Below are 27,758 nucleotides of genomic sequence, written 5' to 3'. Positions count from 1 at the left end.
TTCTTAGCTGCCTTAGCTCAACATTATACATATAATAATTTGTAATGAAGGTGGTTTATTTGTGTGATGCTAAAGTGTTTGCCTGTAACTCCCTCTGCTCTGTAACATTTTATATATGTATGAATAAAATATGTAGATGTAAATCCAGTGAAAATAAAGGAAACCATTATGGGTGTACACCAGTATGGGCAAATGTACAGGCTAAAGGAGCTCCTTGAGATATTGCCAACCTTAGCTATAATTAAGATAATTATTGCAGGTAATTTTGTATGCTATTTACCATCTTCGGTTTGTTTCCCTTGAAAAGCTGGGAGCAGCAGAATTAATTTCTGAAACCAGTAAAATCTTTTACAGATGGAGGGGGAGAGGGTTACATCCAGACAAGTGGAAAGATAATTTAATGTGCATTCTCCATCAGACCTCAGTTGCATTCTTTATTCACATTTTTTTGTGTGCTCCATTTTTGCTGTCCAAGATAAATATCACTGTCCTATTTTTTTAATGGATTTGGATTATAAAGAGTTGAGAGGTGGGGAATTTCCTGACTCTAACTGTTCTGAGTCTTTCTTTGTTGATACACAACTGTTAATCACTGGAAGATGGTGGAAAGAAGCTGCATCTTCTATAATTTACTGTGTTGCTATCATCAGTTTTTAAAACAGATTACCAAAGTTTCAAATGCATATTGACATCTGTTTAGTACCAGAAGATAAATGTGACAAGCTGCCTGATAGTTACTGAGATTCTTCTGTAATCTTTTAATTAGATTTTTGAGTAACTGGCAGTGAAGTTGAAGCTAGTTGGGGAAAGCTGTATTTCACTTGCATTCTGATCTACCATGTTGTGAATGAGTGAATTTCCTCTGCCTGAAAACTTGATATCAGGTTCTGTTAGTCTTTCTAAAAGATTTTCCTTAACCAAAAGAGCAGTTGTGGATTTGCTGTAGAATGACACTGACCTGTGATGCACAGGACGTTGGACTTTGGGGTCATAAGGGCTTTTTATGAAACCTAGTAGTAATTTTGCATTATGTGTGCCTGTACACCTGAAAGCCTTACAGGTTTTGTCTTTTTTTCCCAGGACAACTAGCAGCAGCGGTGGGCTCACCATCACTAGTTTGCTGAAAGAAAAGGAAGGCTCTGAAGTGGCTAAGTTTACTTTAGAAGAACTCTGCCTCATTTGCAGCATCCTTAGTACTGCAGAGTACTGCTTGGCAACCACCCAGCAGGTGAGCTTTCCTCTACAGCACCTCTGAGAAGGCACCCAGCAGCAGCCCATCTTCTGTCGCCAGAAGCTGTGCTGCTCCCCTTCAGGGGTAGGCTGCTGTGGAGGCTGGAAGAGTCAGAAGTACTAAAACATCCATACTAGTGTCTGCTCCATGTAGCATCCTGTTGATTATTGAGCTCTATATTATCAAATCTATATTTCAAATGAAGATAAGTATTGATTTTGCTGTTTCTACCTGAGAAAAGTCATTTGCTTGTAATCCTGCTTTGCAGCATCAGTTTTGGACGCTGTCCTTTTATACTTGTTGCATAATTTGTTTTGGATTGGGAACCAAATTTTTTATTAAAAAAAAAAAAAAGGAATCTTTGCATGGTTCCTGAGATCCCTTTTATAAAAAGAAGAAAAACAGAATTCAAAATAGGTTTAGGAAAATGGTTGCATGAAATCCTGGGGCAAGGTGGAGTGAGGAGAGAAGGCATTTACATTGATACACTTTGCAGCTGCAGTGCTCCTTACATTCAGGTGCTTTCAAAATGCCATAGGTTAGTAGATGAGCTGTGATATTTGGCCATATCGGAGCCTCTCCACCAGCAGAACTGGCAATCCTCCTCCTCTACAGTTTGGGCACAGACAGCCTGTTGGAAAACATCTTTATTAGCAGGACAGGTGCCATGGTGTTAAGCTAGTACATTAGTCATGCTAGAGTTACATATATGACCTTGGAGGTTACTACTTTGAGGACGCAGTGCCACCATAGGCCGTCCTGGCAGATCAAGATGTCTAGGCAGTCCGACAAAGAGAGATTTCCATTGTTCACTGGCTGAGTTTTGGATATAGTCTGGGCACAGATTAGGTTTTAAGAAGCTGGCTTTTCCAGGACATAAGTTTTCAAGACTGGTCATTTCAAGTAAGAAATCTGATCTTTCTGTTACTTGTTTTGTTTCCCAACAGTTGGAAGAGAAACTCAAAGAAAAAGTGGATGCAAGTCTAGTGGAGAGAATCAACCTGACAGGAGAGATGGACACTTTCAGCATGTATGTTCAGCAGATGCATCCTCCCAGAATATATCAAACATCCTGGTTTGTCAGCCAGATGGTGCTGGAGTAATACAAGCCCAAGATCCCAGTGTCGCAGGGCCCAGTCAGCAGTAGGACCCACCCAGATGTGCAGCCTAGGCATAGGCATTTCCCTGGTGAAGGAATGGTCGTCTTTTGGCTAGTCCAAGAGCAGCAGTAGTACAGACTTCAGATGTAGCTGTTCCCCATCAGCCTAGCCAAAGGAACAAGAGCACTGGGAAGGGAAAAAGAAATAGTGAGTTTCCATTTGAAACATCATTTGCATCTTGGCAGCTCTGTGAGGTGGCTGTTACATTTCAAGAAAGGAAGCTATTTCAGTACATTCCTTCCTGCTTTAACTTCCCACTGTTAATCAGCAGCCTTGTCAGTATGATCAAACCCCATTTCAGATGACATAAAAGACCAATCCAATCTTATATTTGAGGATTATAATTGAGAGAAGATTATCATTCATTAAAATAACTTTTCATGTAACGATGCTAAAAATATTCTTCTCTAACATCCTTTCCTCTTCACCACTGACAAACAGATTGAGTATTTTTTGTGAGAAGGAAATTGAAGCAAAAAAATAATTGTTTTGCCTCACGTCAGACAAAAGCAAACCTTGGCAAACCTGGGAAAATAATCCATATCACCAGCTCTCCTTTTTCCTAAGACTGAGATTCAGCCCAAATAGCAGTAAGATTTTTTTCAGATTTCCTTCCTGTGATTCCTCCTCTCTTGCTGCAGTGGGCAGGATCCCACTGAATCTCCATCCAGGTTTTTCACGTGGTCTTGGGCTCCATTCCAGGCTGCAGACACTCCCTTCCCTTTAGATAATTCTCAGGCCTTTTTAAGAGTGAATCCCTGACCAAAAGCTAGGGTTGCTGCATCCAGTAAGCCAAAGCAAGCAAGGTAGCTGGGGAGTAGAAATAAAATATGCCATATGGTGGGATTTTCTTAACATGGACCAGTCAAGGGTGAGTTTTGCATTTTCTCGTGACCTGTCTGGCAGGAGCCAGCTACCTTGAGTCGCTGCTCAGTTTCCACGGTGGCTGCCTCACGAGGTGGTTGGTTGTAGGCAGCCAATGATGTGTTTTGGAAATTGTTTAAATGTATAGTTCATGTTTGCTGTTTTGGACAGCTTTAAAGTCAAACCGACAGGTCTGATGTGTCTTGTAACAAAGGCTTTTTAATTGACTTTCAGTCTGTTCCAGTATAGTGCTTTGTCCAGTCTTCTGTCAGTGTAAGTCATAGCTATAAACCTCTGTGGCGTTTGCTCATTCAACATCAAACAAGTTGTTTCTTCTGGGATTTGATGTCTTGTGAGGCACGGTCATAAAGAAAGTGATAAAACATTGCTGCTTACATACCCTGGAAAGTGTTTCTTCCTTCGCAGAAAGGAGAGTGCAGAACCACCCAATCGCATAGAAAGCGATCGACTCGGGGGGTTTTACCCCTGGGGTGACTAAGCATTTTCTTTAGGAAAAGTGGAAAAGATAATGAGCTCTTGAAGCTCAACAGAAGGAAGAGTATTGTCACGTAAATCCAGAAATACATGATTCCCACCCCCCTGCCCTACTGATCTGTTGTGAGATTATGGGCAGTGTTCAGCGACCTCCTGAAGGCCTGAAGCGTTGAGCTTACTGTAGCAGGAACTTACTATACGAGAACTATACTGCTCATTTATGCCCTCGACTTCCCAATCCATCAGCTTCTGTGTATCTGTCAGGGATTGTATGGGGATTCATTAACTGCCACTGAAGTACTGTTACGTGCTGCCCGAGGCAAAGGTTTGAAGTGGCTTCTGGCAGAACCAGGATCCCAGCCCTCTTGGCGTGTCATGATGCTTTGCGTTTGCTATACGCTCCTTGCTGCACTGTTACCTCTCTACAGCAGGTATTTATTTTGAAGCACAAATAGGTTTATCTCCCTATTTGCAATCTTGTGATTTTTAGGCAACAGCCTGTACTTGGTGACGCAGCTTTGGACAGACTCCTGACGCGTGGAGACTAGTGACAAAGTCACTTTCCTTCCACTGAGAGGGTTGTGTTCCGTTTTGGTGCTGAACCACAACTCTTTCCTACAAGTCTCTGCCAGTAGGCACCCTGCAAGAGACGGTTATTTAATTCCGACTTCCTTGGCATCGCTTGAGCTGGTGGAATCCCCCAAGGGAGTAAATCCTGTAGTGCCCAGCAGAAGCAGAGGCACCAGCAGAAATGGTCACAGGCTTTTTTAATCCCAATGCAAGTTTCACATCATGTAACTTGGAGCCAACGGTCATCTCATCTCCCATATTAATTTTTCCAACTAATTTTGGATGAGTTTGCCTTTACCAACAAGTTAATTGCTCTGAAGGAACAGTCTTTTACTTGGCATCCTCTTCCAGTCTTTATGTGCTAGAGCTCTAGGAAAGGGAAGAGACAACCTCTGTGGGTTGCGGTGAAGAACAACACCCAGATGCCGGCAGCAGTAACGAGTGGGTGATACCGTATCTCAATGAGGACACTTAAAAATATTTTCAAGAGTGAACTCCAGAGTAGTACCCAGAACTGCACAAAGATGATGAGGGTTTGATGAAGCACTGGTCAGATTTCTTATAGATCTGTGCTACCATCATGAGAAAGAATAAAAGTAAAATCCAGTTCTTACATATATAATCTTGAAGTTGTAAACAGGCATCTGTGGCAGATTTAAAGGTTGCACTGTTTTTAAAAACTGTATGTCCTTAGTGAAACACAGTCACTTATTACTTCTAGCAAAAGTTGTCTGTAATGCGAGTACTGGGTTACGTGCCCTTGAGGGTGGTCTGAGTTGCTGCAGACAGTGTTTATCATCTGTTGTTTTAGGATCAGTTGCACCTTTGTGCACATTGTTGTATGGTGGCATCGAATATGTCTCTAAGCAATATCATGCTGTTTAAAAAAAAAAAAGAGGAGGGAGAGAAATGTGTTTGACTAATGTGTCTTTTAGTCTGGTATATGTGTCTGTTGAGAAACTCAAACGATGGATGGTGGCAACCCCAGACGTATTGTAAACAAGACATCTGCCTTGATCTTCTCAAATGGGAGACACATTCAGAACTCATACAGATGTACTTTTAAAAATCCTCTTTGCAAGTTTCTGTGAGTGGTAGAATACTGACTGTGAATAAGTGGAGAGATGATAAAATGTTAGTTTTATGCAGACTGGATTAAATTTGAAGCCAAATCCCATTCTGGGCTCAGTACTCGGGGGCTTCTCTTCTTCCTGATGCACCTCCTGGGTGGGAGATTACCCCATCTGAAACCTTTGATCTCCAGCCCTTTCTATGTGTCAACACAGAGAAAGTTCATTTATAAAAATGTCCTCTCTATACTGAAGTCCATTGTGTAGCTCCCTGAGGAACAGCATGCAGAACTTCCTGGCTTGTTTTCAGTACAGGTTTTAGTTGTGTATTCACAGCATAATGCTACTATCAGCTAGTAGGTAATTTTCCTCCTTTTCACAGTCAAATACGCCAGTTCTGGCACTGTGTTGCTGAGTACCATTCTAAAACTTGGCCCTGATTTTTTTTTTTTGCAGTGTGATCTCCAACAGCATACAGCTGTTAGTGCAGGACCTGGATGCAGCCTGTGACCCTGCCCTGACTGCTATGAGCAAGGTAAGGGATGGATTTGTTCTGGGAAGAGGTAGCCTTAAGATCCACGTACAGTTCTTGTTTGCTTTGGTTGCTTGCTTTCACTATTGACATACCCTTTTATGCTGCCTTGACACTTAGCCATATATTGATTTCTTCTTGCTTCTGAGAGCAACAATTGCTGTATTTATAAACATATCCTTCACTCCAAAATCTCTTATTATTCAGATTAAAGCTTTCAGGTTTTTTCAGCACATTAAAACACAAAGACAATGCAATACTTTCTGTAAGTACATAAGGCTTTCTCTTTCCACTCCTAATACCAGAGAGGGCATTAAAATTGGGAGTGAGGGCTTTTAAAATTGGGAAAACTTTTGTTAACGTGAAATTTCAAATACACCTTCTCATTTCCTATCCTCTTTGTGTTCTTTGACAGGGAGTTTTACTAGCCTGCTTGCTTGTGGCTGTTAAATGGAGGTACTCAAAGGGTAATATGGAATTGAGATTGAGCCTTATTGCTTCTGTGATCCTCTCAAGGACATATGGAGCCTTTCCTAGAGAGGCCCATGTGATTAGTGCTTGAGGATTTTGTTGCAGTTACACTGCTGGCTTTTATACGTTTGAAATGCAGAGCTGTGTTTTCTTGCCAAAGTATTGTGAAAACCCAGACTGCTTTAGACAGAGGTGAAGACAACAAAAGTGGATTGAACTATTTTTTTTAATTAGAAATATTAAACATAGAGCTCCATTTTTGTAGGATCAACACACTGTCTCACTGCCATGAATTTTAATAGCTTTCTGCTTTATGATGTATTCCAGCTGTAACTAGCCCCACCACCCCCAGCTAATATTTGAAGTGGAATGCAGCTGGTAATAGAGCTTGTACATATTCCAAATGAAAAGAGGATTTTTTTTTTTTCCCCCCCCAGTAAAATAACACCATTAGGAAGGGCTCAGCACTTCAGGTGTTGCGTGTGTGCCATGACAGTTCCTTAGATCTCCTGAACCTATGTTGTGTACTAGTATTTGACTCGCATAGCTTTGTTTGTACCCAAGTAAACCACAACCTTGAGAAAGCAGCAGCTGGTAGGCCATTTATTTTTGTCCTTGGAACACTGGTAAACTGCAGCACATGTGATGGGACTGATGATATATAAACTAGCTAAGTGTTATGAAATTAGCTAAATAAATACTTGTCACTTGTGCACACATTCCACTGTTTGCATCAGACAGGGTTGCTTTTATGTGATTTTTACTAGACCTGGATTTGGTGCAAGAGTGTTTCTTCCTTCACCTTCTTCCTCTTTTCCCTCAGAGCTGGGTTATTACTCGTGACAGTTGAATAAGAAATGCATATAATTATTTAAATGCGGAGTTAGTACTTGGACATGTAAAATTTCAGTCTTTAATAAAGGAATAAAGACTGTGTGCCTGATAGTTCCAATTTTCCTATACTGGGAAGGCATGTCTGTCCCAAGACCCCTACTCCATTAGGGCTCTTCCTTTGTTTAGCTTCTTTTCATTTACTTCACTCTGGTGTCCTCCAAGATTCAACATTCCCAGTCCTTTGTTGAGGTCTGAGGGTTTTTTTTTTCTTTGCAAAAATGTTCAGTAACTATAGAGGCGAATTAAGAAATGCTTAAACCTCTAAATCCACTTTGGCTGTAGGCCACTTTGAGAGATTTAACACAGAAAACAGCATCGTGAATATTGCTTTCAGCTGGGGGTGGTGCTCAGTTTCCTTGATTATTCACCTTATGTATTCTGGAAGAAATGATAAGTGACAAGAAGGCCCTATATTACAAAATTTGTAGGTGATAATCTTTACTCAAACTCTACACCAGGTGTAGAATGATTAAACATAGGTGTAGAATGAGTAAACATGGCTGTAGAATGGGGAGCTGGGATCTGGGGTGGGAGAGGAATTTGCCCTAAACCCCTGTTGTCATAGTCTGGAAAACAAAAGTATTGCGAATGTGTTGTACTGATCTGTAGCAGGCACTTAAATTGCCTGCTTTATTTTTAATTGTTGGGATGAGGGAACTGCTAACCTGCACAGGATATTTTTGCCCCAATTAAGTTTATGGATTGCGCTAGATAAGGTTTGATTTACTTGCTGAATTAAGCATCGATTTATATGTAATACTGTGCTTGTAAGTGGGGCTGGGGGGACACTTCAGTGACTCATGTGGATCGCTTGCTGTTTTTTTATATTTTTCTAAAACCTTTTGGCACAGCTGCAATTTTCTACTTCCTTACAACGGAGTGGACAACAGGAAGTGCTTAAACATGGACCTCTAATAATCTTTCCAGTGCCCAAGAGCAGAGCAATCAGAGCTGCCAGCTGCTAATTAAAAGTCAGCGTGAGTGCATTTTAGCCCTCAAAAAAGGTGCAGCATGCAACAGCGCAAACCAAAACTCAGGTCAGAAAACAACGGAGGCAGTTTCAAAGGCAGCAATATCTGCTGCCTGCAGCACCCATGGGCTTTCATCCGCTCTCCCACCTCTTCCTGCATGAGGTCAAGGGAGAAGGTGCTAGACCAACAGTTATGGGTGCTCCCTGTGCCCAGACTGGAGCCTGTGATGATAAGCCAGCAGTGGGATGCTGCTGGGGACGGGGAGACTTGGAGACTGATTCATCTTCCATTAAATCATAAAGCAATCTCTTTTGCTAGAGACCCATGTCAGTGCTGGACATGGAGGAGGGACCGAGTGGTTCCTGGTTCGGCCCTGCCACCTCACTCACAGCTCTCTGGGGACACAGGGACATATGGGGACATGGGGACCCACAGCCGGGCAGACCCAGGAGCACTCTTGAGCCCCCACTATGCGCAGAAGGTAGCGCAGCTCTTGTTACGTGCCAAAACACCCCAGTTTTGCTCAGGGTTTCTCTCTTCGCTCCTTTTTCAGAAATCACCCTAAAATCTTGAAGGTCCTGCGTTTTTGTTGTAAAAGCCATCTCTGAAGGTAGCACTAGGTTTTCAAACCCTGGTCCTGCCCTTGCAGGTGGCCGCGTCGCCCCGTGTCCTTGTGGCATGCAGGTGCCTTTCGGCTGCTGCCGGGGCGCCCCAGGCGCTGGGCTTCTCCCTTTGTCCGGCGAGTGCAAGGCCTCGCTGCTCCTCTTCTTTGGGCTCATTTTCAGCTTGTATGTAAACTATGTGGATATCCCAAGAAAAACATAGGACGAGAGAGAAAGAGGAATAAATTTAATATGACAGGAACAAAGCTTTACCAGAAGAGTTGGGCTCATATTTCTTTTGATGACTTTTCAGTATGTGTACTATGTCTTTCATTGCAGCTACTGGATTTTTTTTTTCGAGTGAAACACACCCACATACACACACAAAGGGCTATTTTTACTGTTCATGCTTTAAAGGCTTGGTTGTAAAGTATTGCTTTTGGAATGAAGACCAACAAAATGAAAAAGCTACTGTTTTATTTTTGTTGCAATAATTCAACTCAGCAGTCCCTTCCCACTTTCTGGCCGTTCTCGCTATATCGGGATGGTCTGTTGGTTGAGGATCGCTGTCTGTCATGGAGGGCCAGTGCTGGGAATGTGCGGGTCCATCAGGGAGACAAGCAGAAAGTCTTGTCTTTGGCTATGACAAGTACCATGAGGAGCAGAAAAGCAGTTGTTTCTGGAGCAATCTTCCAAATGAAAGTAAGGTGGAATTGAAGCCTATAGAGCAGGTGATGAGAGAAATCACCCCTTCTAGCTACCCGGGTGATGCGAGATGAGCAGGTTGGGGTTTTGTTTGGTTGTTTTAAATAAAGGCAGCTTTCGTAGGACACATGTAGACTGTCCCAGACAGTGTGGTTTTGCAAAGAATTTGGCTTCTCTTGCCCATTAAGTCACTTAGGCTGTGTGCTGTTTGGATAGAATTGAATCAGCTGGGTTTCAGGGGACAAAGTAGCCATAATTAAATTAAAACCAGGAATAAAAAACTTTATGTGCAAAATCCAGAACTTTGAGAGAAACATTTTGAGGACAAACACCTTCTCAAAAGAAGCAGCTCATATTCTGCATGTGCCTAGTTTCCTATCCTGGTTTCATATCTGTTTTCTTCCTGTTTCATCTCCAGCATGAGGAACAGCATCTCCAGTTAGTTGGAGCACATTGCAGAGTGCGTAGTCTCTGAATAGTAGCAGAACTAAGAGCACTTTTCTGGATGCTTGTGTTCCTCAGTGAGACTCTGTTGTATACACGGATGCTTGGCTAGGCCTTATCCAATTACCTTCCCCGCCCCAACTTATGCTGTGTACTGCCTGTATACTGCAAATAAGGCTTAGAGAAAGTCAAGGGAGTCTCACATCTGGCTTGCAGGGGCTATTCTGTTGCATTTCTGCTGATGGTAAATGAAAACAAAACGGGAGGTTGAATAACTCCTCTTGTTTTGTATTTTTTTACGTCTGGTTGGGATGAGCTGAAGTTGGCATTCTAGCTTGTACACCAGAAGTGTTCAGCGTGAGCTACGCTGGTGCAGAGTGCTTTGGACTTTAAGACTATTTCTACCTCTTCCATCTATCTGTCATCAGTCTCACTAGTATTAAAGTCTTGGCTGCCATACAGGAATCCAGACTTTGCAAGCTTGCAGATATTTTCTCAAACGTCTGTAATCAGGATTTATATGGGCACTTCATCCCAGCAAACTGGAAACTGTTAAATATTAAGGCAGTCTGGCATGCTCCAAAAGCCTTTTTGATCCTAGTGGTCCCCGTTTGCGTAGGTTACCAGTCGCAGTCTCTCTCTGCTCTGGTGCAGAAAGGGCTGTTCTGGGTTTTCTTTGTATCTTCTTGTGGAAGGATTTTGCTTAATCAGTGTAGCGATGAAGAACTTGACCTTGGTGGTGAATTGCAGAGGCTTGATGATTCCCTAGAGAATTCCTTTTGACAGGAAGTTTGTACAGTTTTCCTTATCTATTGCTTGAATCCTAATGAGTTAAACAGTCTTTTTTCATTGTTTTTTCCCCTTTGTGCAGATGCAATGGCAGAACGTGGAACACGTTGGTGACCAGAGTCCTTATGTCACCTCAGTGATTCTCCACATTAAACAGAACGTCCCCATCATCCGCGACAATCTGGCCTCCACAAGAAAGTATTTCACTCAGTTCTGTATAAAATTTGCAAAGTAAGTTACCAACACAGCACAGAGTTTATCGGGGTCTCTGGTTCTCACTAGTCTGTACATGATAATCTATTTGCTTTCTAGGCTGCAGCATCAGTAGCTGTTAGTGTCTGGGTGAAGACCCTCTCCATCCAGGGAGAGCACAGAGGGAGGTGTGGTAGGGCAGTGACCACCAGCAGCTGCTGGCAAGGTCAGAAGATACTTGAATTTCTTGCCTTGAGTTTACTGCTGAGGCAGATTTTCTCAGATATTTGTATTGATTGGTTCCTCCTTGTGTGCCTAAACCATCCCATAAAATATTGTGATGATGTCTACTGTTTGTCAAGTACAGAAGGTTTGGGGTTGGACGTCTAAAAGAGCTTTGAATGTCTGAATGTAGACATGACTTTTGCTATGGGACCTTACTTTCCTTCCAGTGATAAGAGGCTGTGATGCTTCCAGGGACTGAGAAATGTGGTGCATCATCTGCCTCAAAATAACTTTTGTAATAGCTATAGCACTGTAAAGAGGGCATGTGTGATGAGTATATTCTACCTTCACAGTTTAAAAGCTACTTTTCTGTGCAAAAATAGTTCAGTAAGGGAGGGGAAATGTACGTCCAGGTTTTGGGGGATATTACAAGCATCTTCCTGGCAAGTCACTGTTGGCCAGCATGAAAGAACTGGAAGGTGAGACAGAAATTCCCCTTGCTTCTGGTTTTAGGGTTGAGGGTGCAGCTCTCCAGCATCCTTGGCCATCCAAACTTTGAAGCTGGGTGTCCAAAACCAAAATTCCATTCTTGAGGAAGATACTTTGAACTCCCCCCTGCTTGCCTGTGGCCAGCTGAGCTTTGCATGCCAGTGCCCCAAGAAAAAGCCACGGGAGGACTTGGCCAGTTGTAGCTGCTGCTTTTGGGGTTGCACATGACTATGCTGGTAGACTTGGGAGCAGTACCATGCATATCATGTGTCACTCTATAATTCCTTAACATTTCATTCATCTGTAATAAGCTAATCATCCTAAAATAAACTGTATGGCCTGACAGTTACTGTGTGCGTTTGAGACCAGAGCTTCAGCTCCTGCTTGAAGCAGGGAAGGATGCAGCAGGCTCTCCTGAGAACTGTTAGCTTTCACAGCAGGGAGGCTGGCCTGAGAGTTTTGTTCTCCCTTCCTATCTCAGGGTACTCATTAGTTAGCATTAAGGAGCAGTTACTGATAAATCATATTATGACATTGGCCATAGTCACTGTTTGAAATGCTGTCTCAGTGAAAATTTATTGCATTTAAGCCATCTATGTGGTTACGCTTGAATTTTATATCACTAACATGGTGATAAATAAAAAACCCCATTTACTCAGCTGTTCACAGAACACTCCTAATACCTCGGCTTAGTTGCCTCCCTTTTAACTTTATTGCTAAGCACATACCAAGTAAACTCTGGATAAAACAGCCAGCTCTCACATCTGAGAAAAGTTGACATCTAAGCTGAGTGCCTTCATCACAGCTTGTTCCACAGAAGAGCACAGAAACCTGAAAAACTACTGCTCCACTTCAAAACCTTTTTAATAAAACTACAGCACATTAAGATACAGTCCTGAATTCACTGCACTGTAGATCAGGTATAGAAGTGAAAATTTGGTTCCTTAAGTGCCCCTGAAGATTGTTTTTGCTGGATGATATTTAGAGTCCTTCTGTACAATTTGGTTTTAAGGAGAACTAGCCCAGTGGTAAGGGCGCACTGATCTACTTAAAATACTTACGACATTTTAATACATACAAACATTTGTATTTTTGAAGCTCTGAATTCTTATGGAATATGCTGTCCTGCCCAGTATAAGTACCTGGCTTTGTGTGCTCCACAACACTGAAAATCCTTTTAACAGGCATTGTGCTTCTCCATATGTTAATGCCTGTATCGTTTTGAACTGCCAGCCACTTCTCAGCTCTAATGGATTGTATAAAACGCTAGTGTTGAGTTACAGAACCACAGGGGAGAAGACCTCTGAAGTCACTAAATTTAAAACTGAGGGATCTGAGCCAAGTCTGGAAGCAGAAAAATGGCCATTAGAAATTGCATCAATAATCTAACCTAATTTGTCATTTTTGCTTTGTTTTGACCACTATGCGACCTTCACTCCCTTGAAATAGCAAGAAGCAGCCGGCTTTCCAGGAGGCACTCGCAGGCAGGATGAGGGGCTCTGTTCTCACTGCACCTCGGTCCTTATCCTTTGAAATCAAAAACCGCAGCGGTGAAGCCGTGGCTGCTGCGCCGGGATGTGTTTGGGAAGTCTGTGACCTGACCTCAATGAGGAAGAGATTAGAACTGAGAGACAGGAAAAACAAACAGCTCTCCCCCTCGCCAGGAAAACGGGTCGTCCATCACAAACAGCCAAGCGTGGTAACTGCAGCAGGCGTCCTCCCAGTTGTTCTGGCCTTTGCATCATGCTTTTAGTGAGAGGGGTTAGGTGGAAGAAGATCATGATGAGGACCCTCCTGGGCTGGTCACAGTCTCAGAGGGTGGTGTAAAGCAAAACCTTTCTCAGCTGCAGTGACTCAGTGACACCAGGGTGCTTTGACTGATGTCCTGTAGTAGCTCATCTCCTGTTGGGCAGACAGACTGTGGTTGCATCTCTGTCTGCCTTGCTTAGCAAGGCATTGTGTTTGATGCATCATCAGTGCAGGGGATTAGGAAAACACAGGCTTTGGCAGAGCCACTCCCGTTGGATGGGAGCCTCTCAGATGCTGTGGTTTCTGTGCTTTAGGTTCCTAATCTGTCTTGCACTGCTTTATTATTACACTGGGGACTTGTCTGCTTCTATGGAGGGTTTGCTGGATTCAGTTTTATAGCCGAAACTGTAAATGAATTCTGGCATCCAGTGTAGCTCTGTGGATGTGCAGGCAGTAAAGGCATTTAGAGTACAAAACCGTGTGCAGAGCATTACCATTGAATACGCACGTATTATTCGCATCAGGATTGCCTGCTAAGAGAGCCAAGCATTGAGTCCAGCCTAGGCAAGAGACTCAAGTGAATTTTTCAGTTAAGTGCAACTGCTCTTGATGGTCTCTGCTAGTCCAAAAAAAAGAAGAAAAAAATACCAGAGCAGCCCTTGGATCTTAACGATTTGTCTTTTCTATCCTGCTGGAGTTGAGAAGCTGTTTCCAATAAGACAGCGTGAAATAACAGGCATGTGGGGATGGAAGGTCGCTTTACCATTCTGCATTGATTGTGGGTGGCCATCCTAAGGGGCCTGGGAATTGTTTCATGCAAGACAGAATGCTGTCTATGGGAGAATGTGTGGTTATGTAGAAAAGAAGATTAAAAAAAAAGGAGGGGAGGGGGTCTTTTGGCTGCCAGTCTGCCACCCTGCAGAAGGAAAGGCTCTTCCTCTTTTTCATACACAACATGAGCATTAGCTCCACACCTGACCTTACAGAGAGACAGAGAGTTGGACCTACGTGCAAGATCAAAGGTACAATTAATCTCGTCCTCTTCCACTTTGTAGCAAGCTGCTGCATCCAGAGCTGCTACTGACTGATCATTTTATAGGCTCGCCTAAGCTCCAGCTGTGCTTGGCATCCTCTGATTGCCCTCTGGGAATTAGTTATACACCTGAAAAATGGACTTCTAAAACAGATAAGTTACATCTCTACTGTAATGTTCTCATACAAGAGGAGACAGGGCTTGTTTTCCTCCTCTTACTTATATTTTGTTGCCAAAGTTGTTTCTCTGGTGGCCAAATTTAAAACTGTTTGGGGCAGCCCGGTAGCTGGTTCTCAGTAGTAGTTTGAAATTGTTCTCCTTGACACCTCTCCAGGAAAAGATGATTCACTGAGAGAGGTCGTGGCTGTGTCTGAAGGAAAGGAAGGAACCTTTGCTTGGGAGGACTCTTCGTTAAACCATTTCTTTCAATTTGCTCAGCAGCTTGGCATGCTCTGGGCCTGAGCTATGCTTTTGTCATTCTTCCTTGAGAAAGGGCAAAAAATAAATGTCCTGGCTTGGAAAACAGGTGGTGGGACAAATAAGATGCTGTCCGTGCTCCTTGCATTGTGGGAAGCAAACAAATAGCTTGACAGATGCAAGGGGGAAACCACGCTGAATTTAGATCATCACCATAAATGGCACCTCATTCAAAAGGACGGAAAACAGACCGACTTACATGAGCTTAGGACAGAGCCGTTAAAACCTAAGACCTGCCAGCAGGTCATGGACAAGGTCCTGGAAACGTGAGCTTTGTAGGCATTCAGCCAAAAAAGGCCGTGTGAAAGAAGCAGAGTACGTTAAAAGCAAGGCAGCAAAAGGGAGATGAGTATGAGTGGCGTGGTCCTGGCAGAGGGAGTTTGTGTTGCTCATGCTGGCCCCTCTCCTCATGTTCAGCTCCAGAGTTTTCCTGGTGCTGCACCTCGGTAGAGTAGGTGGGGCAGGAGATTGTCTTGCAGGTGCTCAGCCAGCGCTTCTGCTAGAAGGGAGCATCTGCTTCTCCACTGAAGAATGAAACTACCACAAAGCCTAAAATCAAGAAGCAAAAAGCTAAAACCAAAGCTGATGCTCTGAAGTGTGTTGTCTAAGGTGACAAATATTGGGCTTCCATCTTTTCCAAATTCTTCCCGGTTCAGTATATGTACCTTATTTATTTTTCTCAGTCTGAAGTCCATGTTGGTAAAATAGGGTAATGGCGTTTTCACAAAACTTTTTCTTGTCTTGATTGTGTTGGCCAGAAGCTTTCTGGAAGAATGCCTTTCTGTGTGAATGTCCAGGGCCCAGCAGACCTCCAGCCTTGGCTGGACCTCAAGTTCAGTGTGTAATATACATGTTACGGAATTACTAGTATGCAGGAAAATGTAAGTTCTGGATACACTCGAGATACTTCCACTCCGTGAATAGCTATACCACTCCTGATGCGTTGCGGAGTTTATGATGTACAGTACTTTATTTGCTTGTTCTTGGCCTTACACTGTGATACTTGATATATAGCTTATAGCAATTTATTTTCATAGAGCATATGTGCAACTTCTCCATTAACTTTGAGGTCAGCATGGATTAGAGCAAAAGAATTGTACTTAGGGTTGTTTGGTTGGCTTGCTTGTTATTTTGTATACTTAATGTGCCTGGGAGTCAGCTTGAGGACTCTAGCTTTTCTTTGTGGAAAGCCATCCTCGTTTGGTTTTACATGCTTTGTTACCACAGAAGACTTGTATGACTCCAAATACTGACATGTAATTGTGTCATTTTCTCTCTCTTCTCTGCAGCTCCTTCATTCCCAAGTTCATTAACCATCTCTTCAAGTGCAAACCTATTAGCATGGTGGGCGCAGAACAGGTAAGAAAAAATAGTTGCATTGACTGCAATATCTGATGAATTTGGGGTTCAAGAAGTCAAGGTAGTTTTTGTTAAAAAGGGGCAGAGAGCCGAGTTATGCGTCCTGGACTCTGGTGCAGCTGAGGCTACAGGGGTACACTCTGGTGCAGGGCCGAGTGGAAGCAGGCGTATAGTGACCCTGCTGCAGTTGAGCCTGTCCTGAGAGAGAGGTCCTAGGCATCTTCCCAAGCAGGGGAGCTCTCGCTTTGCCAGTCAAAGCAGCAATAGCACAGGAACAACAAGCTTCTTACATACTTCTCTAAGGTGTCATGATGAGATTGTCTTCGGTATGCTTGCACGTAGGAAAATAAAGTTGCTCGTGGCAGAAACTATTGCAAGAAGCTCCTGTGTCCTTCTCAGAAAGATTTGGTTTTCTGTCCCATCCTTTCACAAAATAGGTCGTCACTCAATCTACCTTTGCTGTTACTGTGCCTTCTCCTGGGCAGTAGTAGCCTCAAGGCTACTACTTCTCTGCTCAGAAGAGTTTGGGCATGGTCAATCCATAGTTGACAACAGGAAAACTTCACCAAAAAAACAACCAACCCAAAAAACCCAGGTGTCCAGGCAGTTTCTCAGCTCAGGTAGCTTAAACACCAAGACTTTTTTTTTGAAGTGTTGAACATAAAACACCTGCAGGACTTGGTCTCACATGACCACGTGTATGCCAGGAGCAGGTTGGTTCCTCTGTGTTCTCCGTGCGGGCCCAGTGACGGCGGTGCTTTGTGCCACGTGCCCACAGTGGCAGCATGCCAGCTCTCGAGCAGAGCGGTGCTGCATCCTCCCAGGGACTCTGTGCGTTGCTCCCAGGTGCTGGCTCCATCCTCTGTGAGGAAGTGAAGCTGTGGGAGCTCAGGGGATCCTCTGTAGCCTGATGGCAGTTTTGCTAGAGCCTATGTCCTGGCTGAGTTTCAGTGATTGCAAATATTTTTGCCTCCTCTGGTTTGTCTGCTAATTATGGATGGCCACTGTCTTCCTCTTCTCAGAGCTGTGCCGGGAGGATGGGGTTTTGGAGGTGTAGTACAGTGTTTTCTCTGTTCTATCCCAAGAATTGCTAAACAGAGGCCTTGGATTTGGTGGGAGTTTTGAATCTCGCTAGGTGAGAGATGCTGCAGTGTCTGAAGACAGGGCAGTTTCTTTCCCGCATCAGTGCCTTCCATGCCTTGCTTCCTCAGGCATTGCAAACACAAGTCAAAATGCTGCTGCATGACGGGGCAGAGCTGTCTCCACCTGAGTGACGACCCATCATCTGGGGCTCGGGACTTCCCAGCTTCCTCCCAGTTGCTCTTTGAGAGCTGTAGGTACTGCAAGATTGTAGAATCATGGAATGGTTTGGGTGGGAAGGGACCTTTAAAGGCCATCTAGTCCCCTGTCCCCAAGTTGCACGTGGATGGGCAGCACAGGGTATTTATTACCTTGAGACCATGGGTGCAGCTGCAGGGCTGTGACCCTCTCCCCCCCATCTCCCACCCCTGCCTGTGGGCTGGGACCCCACTACTCTGCAAGGATGAGGTTTGGATGAGGCAGGCTTTCAGCTGTCCCCTGCACATGCAGCTGCTCCTCTGTGGGCTGATTTAAAAAAAAAAAAGGCAAGCAGAATGGTCCCTAATGGGACTGCTGTGAACTTCAAATGGGTGCCTTAAAAGCTGCTTGGGTTTTAGGCATCAAAGATGGGTTCTGAGCAGTGTGTGTCTGCAAAATGAAACAGGAGCTTTACATCAAAACCTTCCTCTTTCTTAATAGAAAGCAAATGAGTGAAGCGCGGTTCCTGCTCATCTTGTGTGATGAGCAATAACCTGAGAGTGATTAAATGAGGTCTTTTTTTAAATAAGTGTCTAAAGTGATTAACCGGTTGCCAGCAGTGGGCTTGTGTCTAATGTTAAAAGGTTTTAATCTTATTGTATTAGAATAACAGGCCCAATTTGCTTCTTCAAAGCAGACTGGGAAGGTTTTTATTAGTCTGATTCACCGTGAATGTATCTCATTATAAGTGGGACATACCTGCCTGGGGTTAGATGTACCAGAGGCCTTCAGAAGCTGACCTCCTGTGTCTCTGCAGTATGTAGGTCCTCAGTTGCCTTAGCATCTTTTGAACACCCTCCTGGTCACCTACCAGCATCTTTCCGCACTGGTTTCTCTCCCCTGGTGCAAATGTTGCTGTGGAATATGCTTTCCTGGCCTTCCCGGTCCTAAACGCTGCTTTTCCTGCTGTTTGCTAATAATCACATTTGGAATCTGGACACGAGGGTGGTATTTATGGAGGCGCTCAGCGTGGGGAATGAGACCTACGGGGTTTCACTTTCTGTGGGTTTGTGTCTCTGACTTAACAACAGTTGTTTGTCTCGGCAAGCTTCAGCACTGAGTTAGCAATGCCAGGGACCTGGAATGGATAATGGGGCGAAACAGAGTGAGGGGACAGAGCCTGCGCACGCTGCATCTGTGGGAAAGGCCTCAGAGTGCACAAAACTCCTGTTAGATGTGAGAGAGTTTACATGGGAAAGATGTGAATTCCCCAACCGTGGAAAAATCTCCCATCTCTGGGATCCCTCGTAGACACGCAGGAATCCAGCTATGACAGCCCGAGCCAACATCAGGCTCCAGCAGCTCCGGGGTGCACAGAGCTGCTCGTTTGTGCTGTGGTTTCCTGACTTCCCAGGGCGAGATTGATGGCATCGGTTCATCTCATGCAAACCATGAAACAGGCAGCACACAGCAATGACACGCTGCCACAGATAACAGGGTCCAGATTTGAACTGGCGTGACCCACCGCCCCTCCTCCTCGGCTCGGCCCTTTGTATTTGAACTGAATTCCCACGTGTGCCGAAAGCTGCACCATAAATGTTCATATTGTTCACGGTGACTGCTGGGGGGGGTCTGCAAAACATTGTGTTGCTCCAGAACAAGCTTCTGCCTGCTCCTGAGAGCCCTTTTGCAGGAAATGCACTGGGTGTGCCAACAGCCCAGTGGGCTTTCACGCTCGCTGCTGTATAAATTATATAAATTGTATAAAATTGTATAAATTGTGCTCCTCTTCATCTAGTTTGATTTCAGGTTTCTGTCCTTTGCTGGTCTTGTCTCACCTCTTTAAATGTGCCTCATGCAATCAGAAGAGTGCAGTATTTGGGATGATTTTCCTCCAAGAAGCCCTAACCCACAGTATTCTGTTATTAGAGAGTGCTTGTCTGTCTGGGCTGAATTTTGTGGCTGCTGCTTGCTGCTTATTTAACTGCTCGTCTAGTAGAAACCAACATACAGGCTGTGAGTTTCAGTGTACCAGTGAGCACAGGATATTGAGTAGTTCTCAATGTAGCTGTATTGTGTTGCAGTTTTCTTTTTAAAGAAAAAAAAAAAGCGGTTGAGTAAATGCAGAAAACCTGATGTAATGGGTGGTTGGGTGCAGGAGGAAGCATGGTGTTAATTCATTTGACCTCAGTATCTAAATAACGATACAGCTACAGGTAATCGAGATTGTTTCACTTTATGCTGTCGAGGGGAAGAGGACTGGAAATCCATGCCCTATGTGCCAGATCTTGAGCTGCCATAAATCATTTCAAGTCAGCAGAGCTGTGCTCTGTTAAAATCAATGGACAATGCTGGTATGTAGCCACAGGTGATCGTGTCTCCGTGAAGTGTCATTATGTGGGTCAGTCCCTCCTGTTTCTGCAGTCCAATTACCAGGACTTTTTCCGATGTGGGAAGTGTTAAACTTTTAAGCATGTTGGATTATAGCAGCTAATGGAGCTTGGTAAAAGGGACCTAATTAACAGGGTGCAATTAATTATTGCAGCTGCTGCTGGACACTCACTCTCTGAAGATGGTTCTCCTGGATCTGCCCTCCATTGGGTCCCAAGTGGTGAGGAAGGCTCCTGCCAGCTACACAAAGATAGTGGTGAAAGGCATGACTCGAGCTGAAATGATCCTGAAGGTAACTCAAGACTTTTGATAACCTGCCAGCCAGACTGCTGGACTGGGAATCAGAGCAAGCAAATTCCAGGGGGCCCTTCCTTTGAACGAGGCAATCTGCAATTGCACATGAACGTATGCGAGCTTGTCCGGGTGCACTGCCAGCTGTTCTACAGAACTGGCTTATTCGCCTTGGTTTTGCCCCCACGCTCTTTTAACATCACATTTGAGTTTCCATCCTCATTTTTCAAGGTAACCGAGGGCTCAGGTTCTGCTTACTAGGAGAGTTGGGGCACCAGATTCCCTTAGGAGCTTGTGAAAATCAGAGCTAGCATCCGTAAGTGTCTGCCGCAGGGCGAACCCTCCAGTTCAGGTTACTCCAGGCCTTTGTGCAGACTCCACCACGCAGGGGAGCCAAGCCGTGCTTGAGTCACCTGTTTACTGTCTAGTGTAACAGCCAGTGCAAACATGTCTGAGTTACTGTATTCACCAGAGTCCTTTTTCATTTTCCAGACCTGGTGCCTGGAAAATGACCCAAAAGCAGCGTGTTGTCTTCATAAAAAGTAACAAGCAAAGCAATCTCCCCTTCCCCCCTGTTTCTGGAGTAAGAAGTTAGGTTTGATCCCAGGAGAAGCCATGGGAGCTGTGCAGTTGTACCCTCCTGGGCGATGGGATTGTCCCCTGCTCACCAACAATGCTGTGAAGATGTTCCTGTGAGTGAATTAGTGGGACCTGGGGTCAGGCAGGACAGGCAGCTGCCAGCCAGAGCCTCCTGTGTAAACCACAGCCAAGGCAAGGAGGGGGTGTGGAGCCCGAGCTCTCCGTGCTTGCTTGCTGCTCAGTGTGGCTTTGCTCCCGTGCCCAAGGTTAATGTCACGGCTGAGTTTGCGTTCTAAATTCAGAAATTAGTTCTGCCATTCCATGCTTTTGGAGTAAGGTGGCTGAGATGTTAGTAGATATATTAAAGCAAGTCTAAATTTTCTTAGAAATGACCTGAAGAAAAATACCCTGGTACTGCTAACAGAGGAGCAGGGAAGATTGGTGCCTGTTGCATACAGAAACAGGTTTTTCCTTGGAGCTTATATGTGAATCATAAAAGTAATGGAGTTAATTTGTCTACACTTAACAGCACATTGCCTTCATCAGGGTCGAGATGAAAGCAGTATAGGAAATGGATCGTTGCTGAGCCCGTGCCTCGGGCAGGGAGTGCAGGCTGTGGAGTGCTGCTGGTCCGTAGGACTCAGAGTAGCAGCGTGACTGTTTTTTCAGATACCCTGTGCTTGCTGTGCTGCTGCCTGAAGCACTTCTACTGGCCCCAAGTGAGGGCTCGGTGTCAGTGTAATTAGTAACTAAGCAGCGATACGCTTATGGCGTTCAGTGCTCCACAGAGCTGTTTTGCAAAATAATGCCCCGTGTAATCAGCGGGTGATGGGGCTGAATAATTGGCTGGGGCAGGTTTGTTAATCGTAGTGATTGAACAGATCACCCCAAGTCTAGGTAACACGCACACAGCACTTGGGGTGGGAGTCAGCACCCATCTCTTGAGTGTGGGAGAGAAGAAAAGGCTCTTGGAAGTGCCTGCTCCTGCTGGACCACCGGTATTTCTGTAGGAAGGCTTCCTTGCAGGAGCCCAGAGCTGACTGGTCATCGCTGGCCTCCTGGGTTTTCTCTCTTTATCAGTTCTCAGACTCTCTCTGCTGTTTCCAAATTGTGCATTAAAGAGTCTTTCCCCTAAGAACTCTTTCACCCACTTTCACTCAGAAGCTCAGGCTAATACACTCTGCCACAGTGTTTTCAGGGCTCTCCTACCTTGTACTGAGATGGCTCAGAAGTGATGCCTCTTTTGCATACAACGATACCACAATACAGTATCATGCCCAGGCTTATACCAGTGCAGCTAATTCAGTAGGAGCATCATTGAGCCCACAGATGGCACAAAAAAATTTGTTTGGCCAAGCCCTACAAAGCGCAGATGCAAGCAGGGAGGAGGGCGTCAGGGTGTGCACGTCCCACAGAGCTGTTTCCTTTCTCCTCTGGCTATGCTGTCTCAAGTTCCAGCTTTTCATCTTGGCAGAAGATTTTTACAAGGGCTGTAAATTAAGGGTTTATAAGTGTATACATGGCTATGATGTTTCATTGGTCTGAAGTGCAGGGAAAGAAAGAAATGTCTCAGTGACAGAATAGAGTGTGGGGTGAGCTGGGTCAATGGAAACATATGGAAATGTTTTCAGAAACAGGGAAGAGTCTGGTCCTGTGCTGTTTCTGCCCTGCATGCAGGCACACATTCGCACACACACATGCTTCCCCAGAAAGATGGGTTTGCTGCCCAGCATTATCAGAAGATGTGTTCTCTATGGAGCTCAGTGCTTACATAAGGAAAACAAGTAATCATCTTTCCAGCCTCAGGCTATTTTAATTTTTTCTTCCTGACTTGACCATTGCTGGGACTAAGGGTGTCAGCACCAGGGCAGATGTTCAGCAGGGGGTTCGCACACTGCATCCCAGTCTCTCCAGAGGAGCGTACAAGAGGAGCTGCACCCAAAGGACAGAGCGGCTTTGTGTGGCACTGCTCACCCATCAGGTTTTCTGTCAGAAGCAGGAGGACTGCAAAGCAGATTGCTCTGACCCACGCTTTCCTGGGGACGGAAGGAGTGACTGCAGAGTGTTGTCAGATTCCCCTGCGACACACTGTCTCTGCTCTGCCTCCGGACGGGAGGGAGCAAGAGGGATGCACAGCTGAAGCGAGGGTCTGGACTGTTCCCAGGCTGCCTGATCTGCTGGGAATTTTCTAAGCATGTGTGTGTCCCCACCCCAGCACTGCCTTTCTCCCCCAAACGACTCCCCACCTAGTCTTCCCCATGCAAGAAGAGAAAATCTTGAACTTTGCCAATACGCCAGTGCCTGCCAGCCCACGGGTGTACAGACCAGGTCCTGCTGCTCTTTGAAACACTAGACACAGCCCCTTGGGTCTGAGCACCACTGCTGTGTGGAAAGAGACCTCGTCCTCCTCCCTGCTCCTTACTTCTCTCCCCTCCTCTTTACCTCTCAGTTACTAGCAGCACGTACCACCTCTTCCTTGTTCCTTAAGCGTTTTATTTTAGGAGAAGCCAGTCCTGCTGTCACTTGTGTGCCTGAGTTTACAGAGCACTGGTGCTACCTCATAGAGTTTGTCTGATCTCTTTTTTTTTTTGTCTTGGCAGGTGGTTATGGCACCACATGAGCCCCCAGTTGTTTTTGTTGACAATTATATCAAGCTCCTTGCTGACTGCAGCACTGACACTTTCCAGAAGATACTGGACATGAAGGTTAGAACCTGTCCCACAGAGTTTCTGCGTGTCTGCTGGCACTGCATCGAGGATGCTGGTGACTTTTTTCCAGTAGAAAAATAGGGGGCTTTAAGAGTGGGAAAAGCACGCGAAGGCAAGCGTATCCTCTGTACTCTGAAAGTGTGTAAGGTTGCTACTGAAGAATAGTTTTTCAGTTCACTTTGCATGCTCATATCTTCTCTGGCTCCTGGGGCTGAGCTCAGTTGTCTCAGGATCATCCGGAGGTCTACATACAGCTCCTGGTGGGTGAATAGAAGGTTGAGGTTTGAAATGGGCTCTCCTGCAGCTATTCTCATGCACGCCCGCTCCCAGATCAATGAAGTCTAACTGTCTTGCTTCACTGTCCCTTGCTCCTGCAGGGCCTGAAGAGGAGCGAGCAAAGCAGCATGCTGGACCTCTTCCGCCAGCGCCTCCCGGCTCCCCCCTCTGGGGTGGAGAACACCGGCTCCCTCTCGCTGAATGCTCCTACGCCTGAGCAGGAGTCCTCTCGGATACGGAAACTGGAGAAACTCATCAAAAAAAGACTCTAAGTGAGCAGAAGGAAACTGTGTTGCTCAGGACTAGCTACAGTGACTGGGAGCAAAGCTCATCAGACTTACGATTTACAGTGTGCTGCTGAAAAATCTGTGTCCCACCACTCCCATGCCCTGTGATCTCTTAACCATCACATACTGTGGTGCTGCATCTCTCTTCAGAGCAAGGGAGAATCCGACCAAGGTGTTTGCCCTTAGACAACTTAACAGGAGTGAAAACCAGGATATCGCTGGGTCCATGTGGTAGAGAAAACAGAGGTGTCTGGAAGTCAGCAGCAACAAAACCAGTTTAGGTAGACTCAGAGGATATCTGGCTGTGAATACACTTGGTGTCCCAGCCTTCAGCCTGGCTGAGCTCCTGCTGCAGCACTGAGAATTTTGCCTGAGAGTTTGGTGTTGCTTCCACTCCCTGTTGCAGAGCTGTTCCTCTGTTTCATTATTTATTGCACAGGGGGTAGAATCAACCCCAAACCATCACCACCACCAAAAAAACACCCCAACCCTTTAACAGCTTGGATCCAGGCATCTGGAGCTCCACTGGGTTAATGAGATGCCCAGAAGAGAACCCCAAAGCAGATTTCTCCCCTGCTCCCAGTACAGGCATGCATAAACCACCAGTAAAACTGCAAGGCAAATCCTCTTCAGAACACGAGGAAAGGGCTGAATTAATGCCTTCTGCACCTTGGCAAACCTCCTGCTGACAAACCAGCAGCCTCGGTCACTGTTACAGCTTAAAGGCCAGACGAGACATCTGCAGAGCCCATCTCCAGCTGCTTGTTATTTCTCTTGCGTGTGCTGGGCTCGCCTGCTGTCTCCGATGGGAGTTCCCATACCGCATCTCGCCTTCTCTCCACAAAGGTTCGTGGAGCAAGCGTCAAACAGCACCAGCCCCTCGTTTTCATGCCAGCCGGCGTGTCCTGAGCAGGGGTGTGCCCCTTTGGCACTTCCGCTGCCCTGCAAGGAGAGATGCTGGAAATGTTGGCTTTAATGGGGAGCCTGGGCCTCTTCCTGGGATGGGATGCTTACACCAGCCTCGGACTTTGAGAACCTTCCTCTCCTCCTCTGAGCTTCAGCTGGCACCAGTGCAGAGAGTAGGAGAACCAGAGGCGAAATATTTTGAATAACTCTGCCACAAAACCAGTGTGGAGCAGGATTGGGGTCAGGGGATGTCTGTGCCCTGCCCATTGCGTGAGCTTCCCCAAGGAGTCTCAGTGCAGGGAGACATCACCTCGTCGTTAGCAATGCTGGGTTTCTTCCCAAACTCCTCTGTACCCATTTGGGGGGACTTCAAAGGCATATGCCCAACCATGAATGATTGAATCCCATATGGGTTTAGGGGCAGATCAACCAGTCATGCCTGCTTTATTTTAACTCAAGTTTCACTTGTATGTGCAGGAAGAAGAAGTCCTGTACCAGTTTGGCAGGTGAGGAGCTATCGCACTGTCAGATGCCTTCCTGGGAGGGTCATGTTCCCCACGACGTAAAGTTGGGCCTTAGGACTATATTTATTAGGGATGTGCTCAGTAGGGATTGTAGTGCTCACTGCTGCACCTCTGGGAGGAGGGGTCAGACACGCTCCAGGAAAATGAGCTCCATCCACCCAAACCCAGAGCTTCACTGGGACCAGGGAGGGAGGGGGTGAAATGAGAAATCCCCAAGTGAGGCAGAACCTGGGCTCATGCTGTATCTGCCTGTTTGTGCTTCAGCACTGTCCCCTCTTGGGTGCAGGCTGCTCCCCTTCCCTTTCCTCAACCCCGTGGCTGTGGCAGGGCAAATTTGGTGACTGGTTGGTAAAATCCTGTCCTTCCTTTGCACAGCCGGCAGGTCAGCCTGCACTTGAACAGGCAGGAGTTGGTTGCAGGATTCCGGCAGAAAGAATAAATCCACAGAGATTAAATCCTCACTGGTCAGGTTTTCTAACGCTGCTCAGACTGATCTGCCGCTGCAGCAGTGTGCACAAACAGCTACACTAACACCAACTCTTTAGGATGTTTTCAGGGGTCCCCAGGCCTGGACCCTGGCTGCGGCGCGTGCGCGCTCAGCTGCAGGGAGCTGTGGCGGTGATGCCCATTGCAGGGCTCCTGCCCTGCCAAAGGTGGAGCAGCAGTAATGCTTGTGGGGAGCGACAGCACCTTCCCATCGCTCCAGTTTTACAAATCTTCCCGAGTCCGCTGGTGCTTCGTTTATGTCCTCTCCTGACTTCACGCTGGGTGACGAAGGAACGATGGTTGAAAGCACGTCAGGATTATGAACGGCCGTTTCCCAAGGACAGATGATCTCAAGGTGTGCAGGATGGTTCACAAGTTGTAAAATGCAATGGGGAGGAGGGAACATGGGTTTGCAGAGATTCGTTATTCCCGGTGGGGATGAATAATTTATTTTAGATTAATTTTTCTTTGTTCTGTCTATGGATGACTCTAACTAAATTATGAATAGCTGAAGATGATGTTCAAGTTACTGTTGCCTGTCTTTCCCCAAAGGCTTCCCCCATTTCATTCTATGCATTTTATTCTGGAAATAAGAGGAAAGAAAAGGAAAAAAGAATTTTTAGTTTCAGCCTTTGAAGAACGCTACAGGTCTGTATGTTTTGTGTTTGACTTTTGGAGGACAAGTCTGCATTTTCCTCCTTTCGGTATTAAGGGTTTTGTCCCCCTGGCCCTTGGGTATTTACCAGATTTGGCACGTCTGTCTGCGTATGTTAGCTGTTTGGGGTTTACATCTCCGGGGAATAAAGGACGATTTTTTTTTTTCTGTACAAAATGCCACTTCTCATGTTTTTTGGCTGAGGTGTAATTCTGGCTGTATGTCGGAGCGTGACACTAAAATGAATTAAATGGTTACTGATGTTCATCTGCTGGGTGTTTTCTGTACAACTGCCACGCAGCAAACCCCCGGGGCCAGGACGGACCTCACCCAAAACGTGCCGTACCCAGGGCTCTGTGCTGTCCGTCTCCATTGCTCTGTCCTGCAGCTCCTCTCTTTTCTGGCTTTTCTTTCTGCCCCTCCAGCAAGCAACTCTCTGCAGGCAGCATCTGCATTCGCAGCTCCCCATGCCGTGCAGGCAGTTCAAGCAGAGCTGACTTTGTCCCCCTAAATAATCAGATTGTTCCTGATGACTTTAACTGCTGGAGAGATTTCTGAGAGATCCTAGTTTTTTCCTTTGAAATTTAATTAAGAGGTAGCGCCTTTTTTCCGCACGATGTGTGACGTTGGAGCAGTTTCTTTCACTTGGAGAATTAAATGACTCATTTGCTTTTCTCCTACTGCTCTGCTGGTCCTGCCCCCTCCGCCCTTGGGCAGGAGCAGCCTGTGCCGGGCAACACGGGTGTTTATTTCTTTCACCAGATTTACAGCCGCGAATTTGAGCATCTGAGTGATGATGTCCAAGTCTCCACAAGCCTTTTCTTGGCTGCAGCTGGGCGGGCGGCTTGGAGAATTAAATGACTCATTTGCTTTTCTCCTACTGCTCTGCTGGTCCTGCCCCCTCCGCCCTTGGGCAGGAGCAGCCTGTGCCGGGCAACACGGGTGTTTATTTCTTTCACCAGATTTACAGCCGCGAATTTGAGCATCTGAGTGATGATGTCCAAGTCTCCACAAGCCTTTTCTTGGCTGCAGCTGGGCGGGCGGCAGACGAGGGT

At 45.7% G+C, this 27,758-nt stretch overlaps 1 protein-coding gene across 1 annotated transcript in view; it reads left to right on the top strand.

Moving 5' to 3' along the window:
* Nucleotides 1-24,246, top strand: part of VPS53 (vacuolar protein sorting 53 homolog (S. cerevisiae)) — a gene marked incomplete at its 5' end in the record, with an annotated part of 63,536 nt that extends 39,290 nt beyond the window's left edge. Inside the window, 8 exons of the mRNA XM_010295977.1 lie at nucleotides 1,081-1,228; nucleotides 2,179-2,261; nucleotides 5,847-5,925; nucleotides 10,881-11,029; nucleotides 16,253-16,322; nucleotides 20,146-20,283; nucleotides 23,462-23,566; nucleotides 23,947-24,246. Coding sequence (XP_010294279.1) covers nucleotides 1,081-1,228; nucleotides 2,179-2,261; nucleotides 5,847-5,925; nucleotides 10,881-11,029; nucleotides 16,253-16,322; nucleotides 20,146-20,283; nucleotides 23,462-23,566; nucleotides 23,947-24,117 — 943 coding nt within the window. The remainder of the gene's footprint in view (nucleotides 1-1,080; nucleotides 1,229-2,178; nucleotides 2,262-5,846; nucleotides 5,926-10,880; nucleotides 11,030-16,252; nucleotides 16,323-20,145; nucleotides 20,284-23,461; nucleotides 23,567-23,946) is intronic.
* Between the last annotated feature and the right edge of the window lie 3,512 nt (nucleotides 24,247-27,758).

Source organism: Phaethon lepturus, unplaced genomic scaffold (assembly GCF_000687285.1).
Source record: "Phaethon lepturus isolate BGI_N335 unplaced genomic scaffold, ASM68728v1 scaffold32961, whole genome shotgun sequence".
NCBI lineage: Eukaryota > Metazoa > Chordata > Aves > Phaethontiformes > Phaethontidae > Phaethon > Phaethon lepturus.
This window is presented reverse-complemented; position numbering and strand designations above follow the sequence as displayed.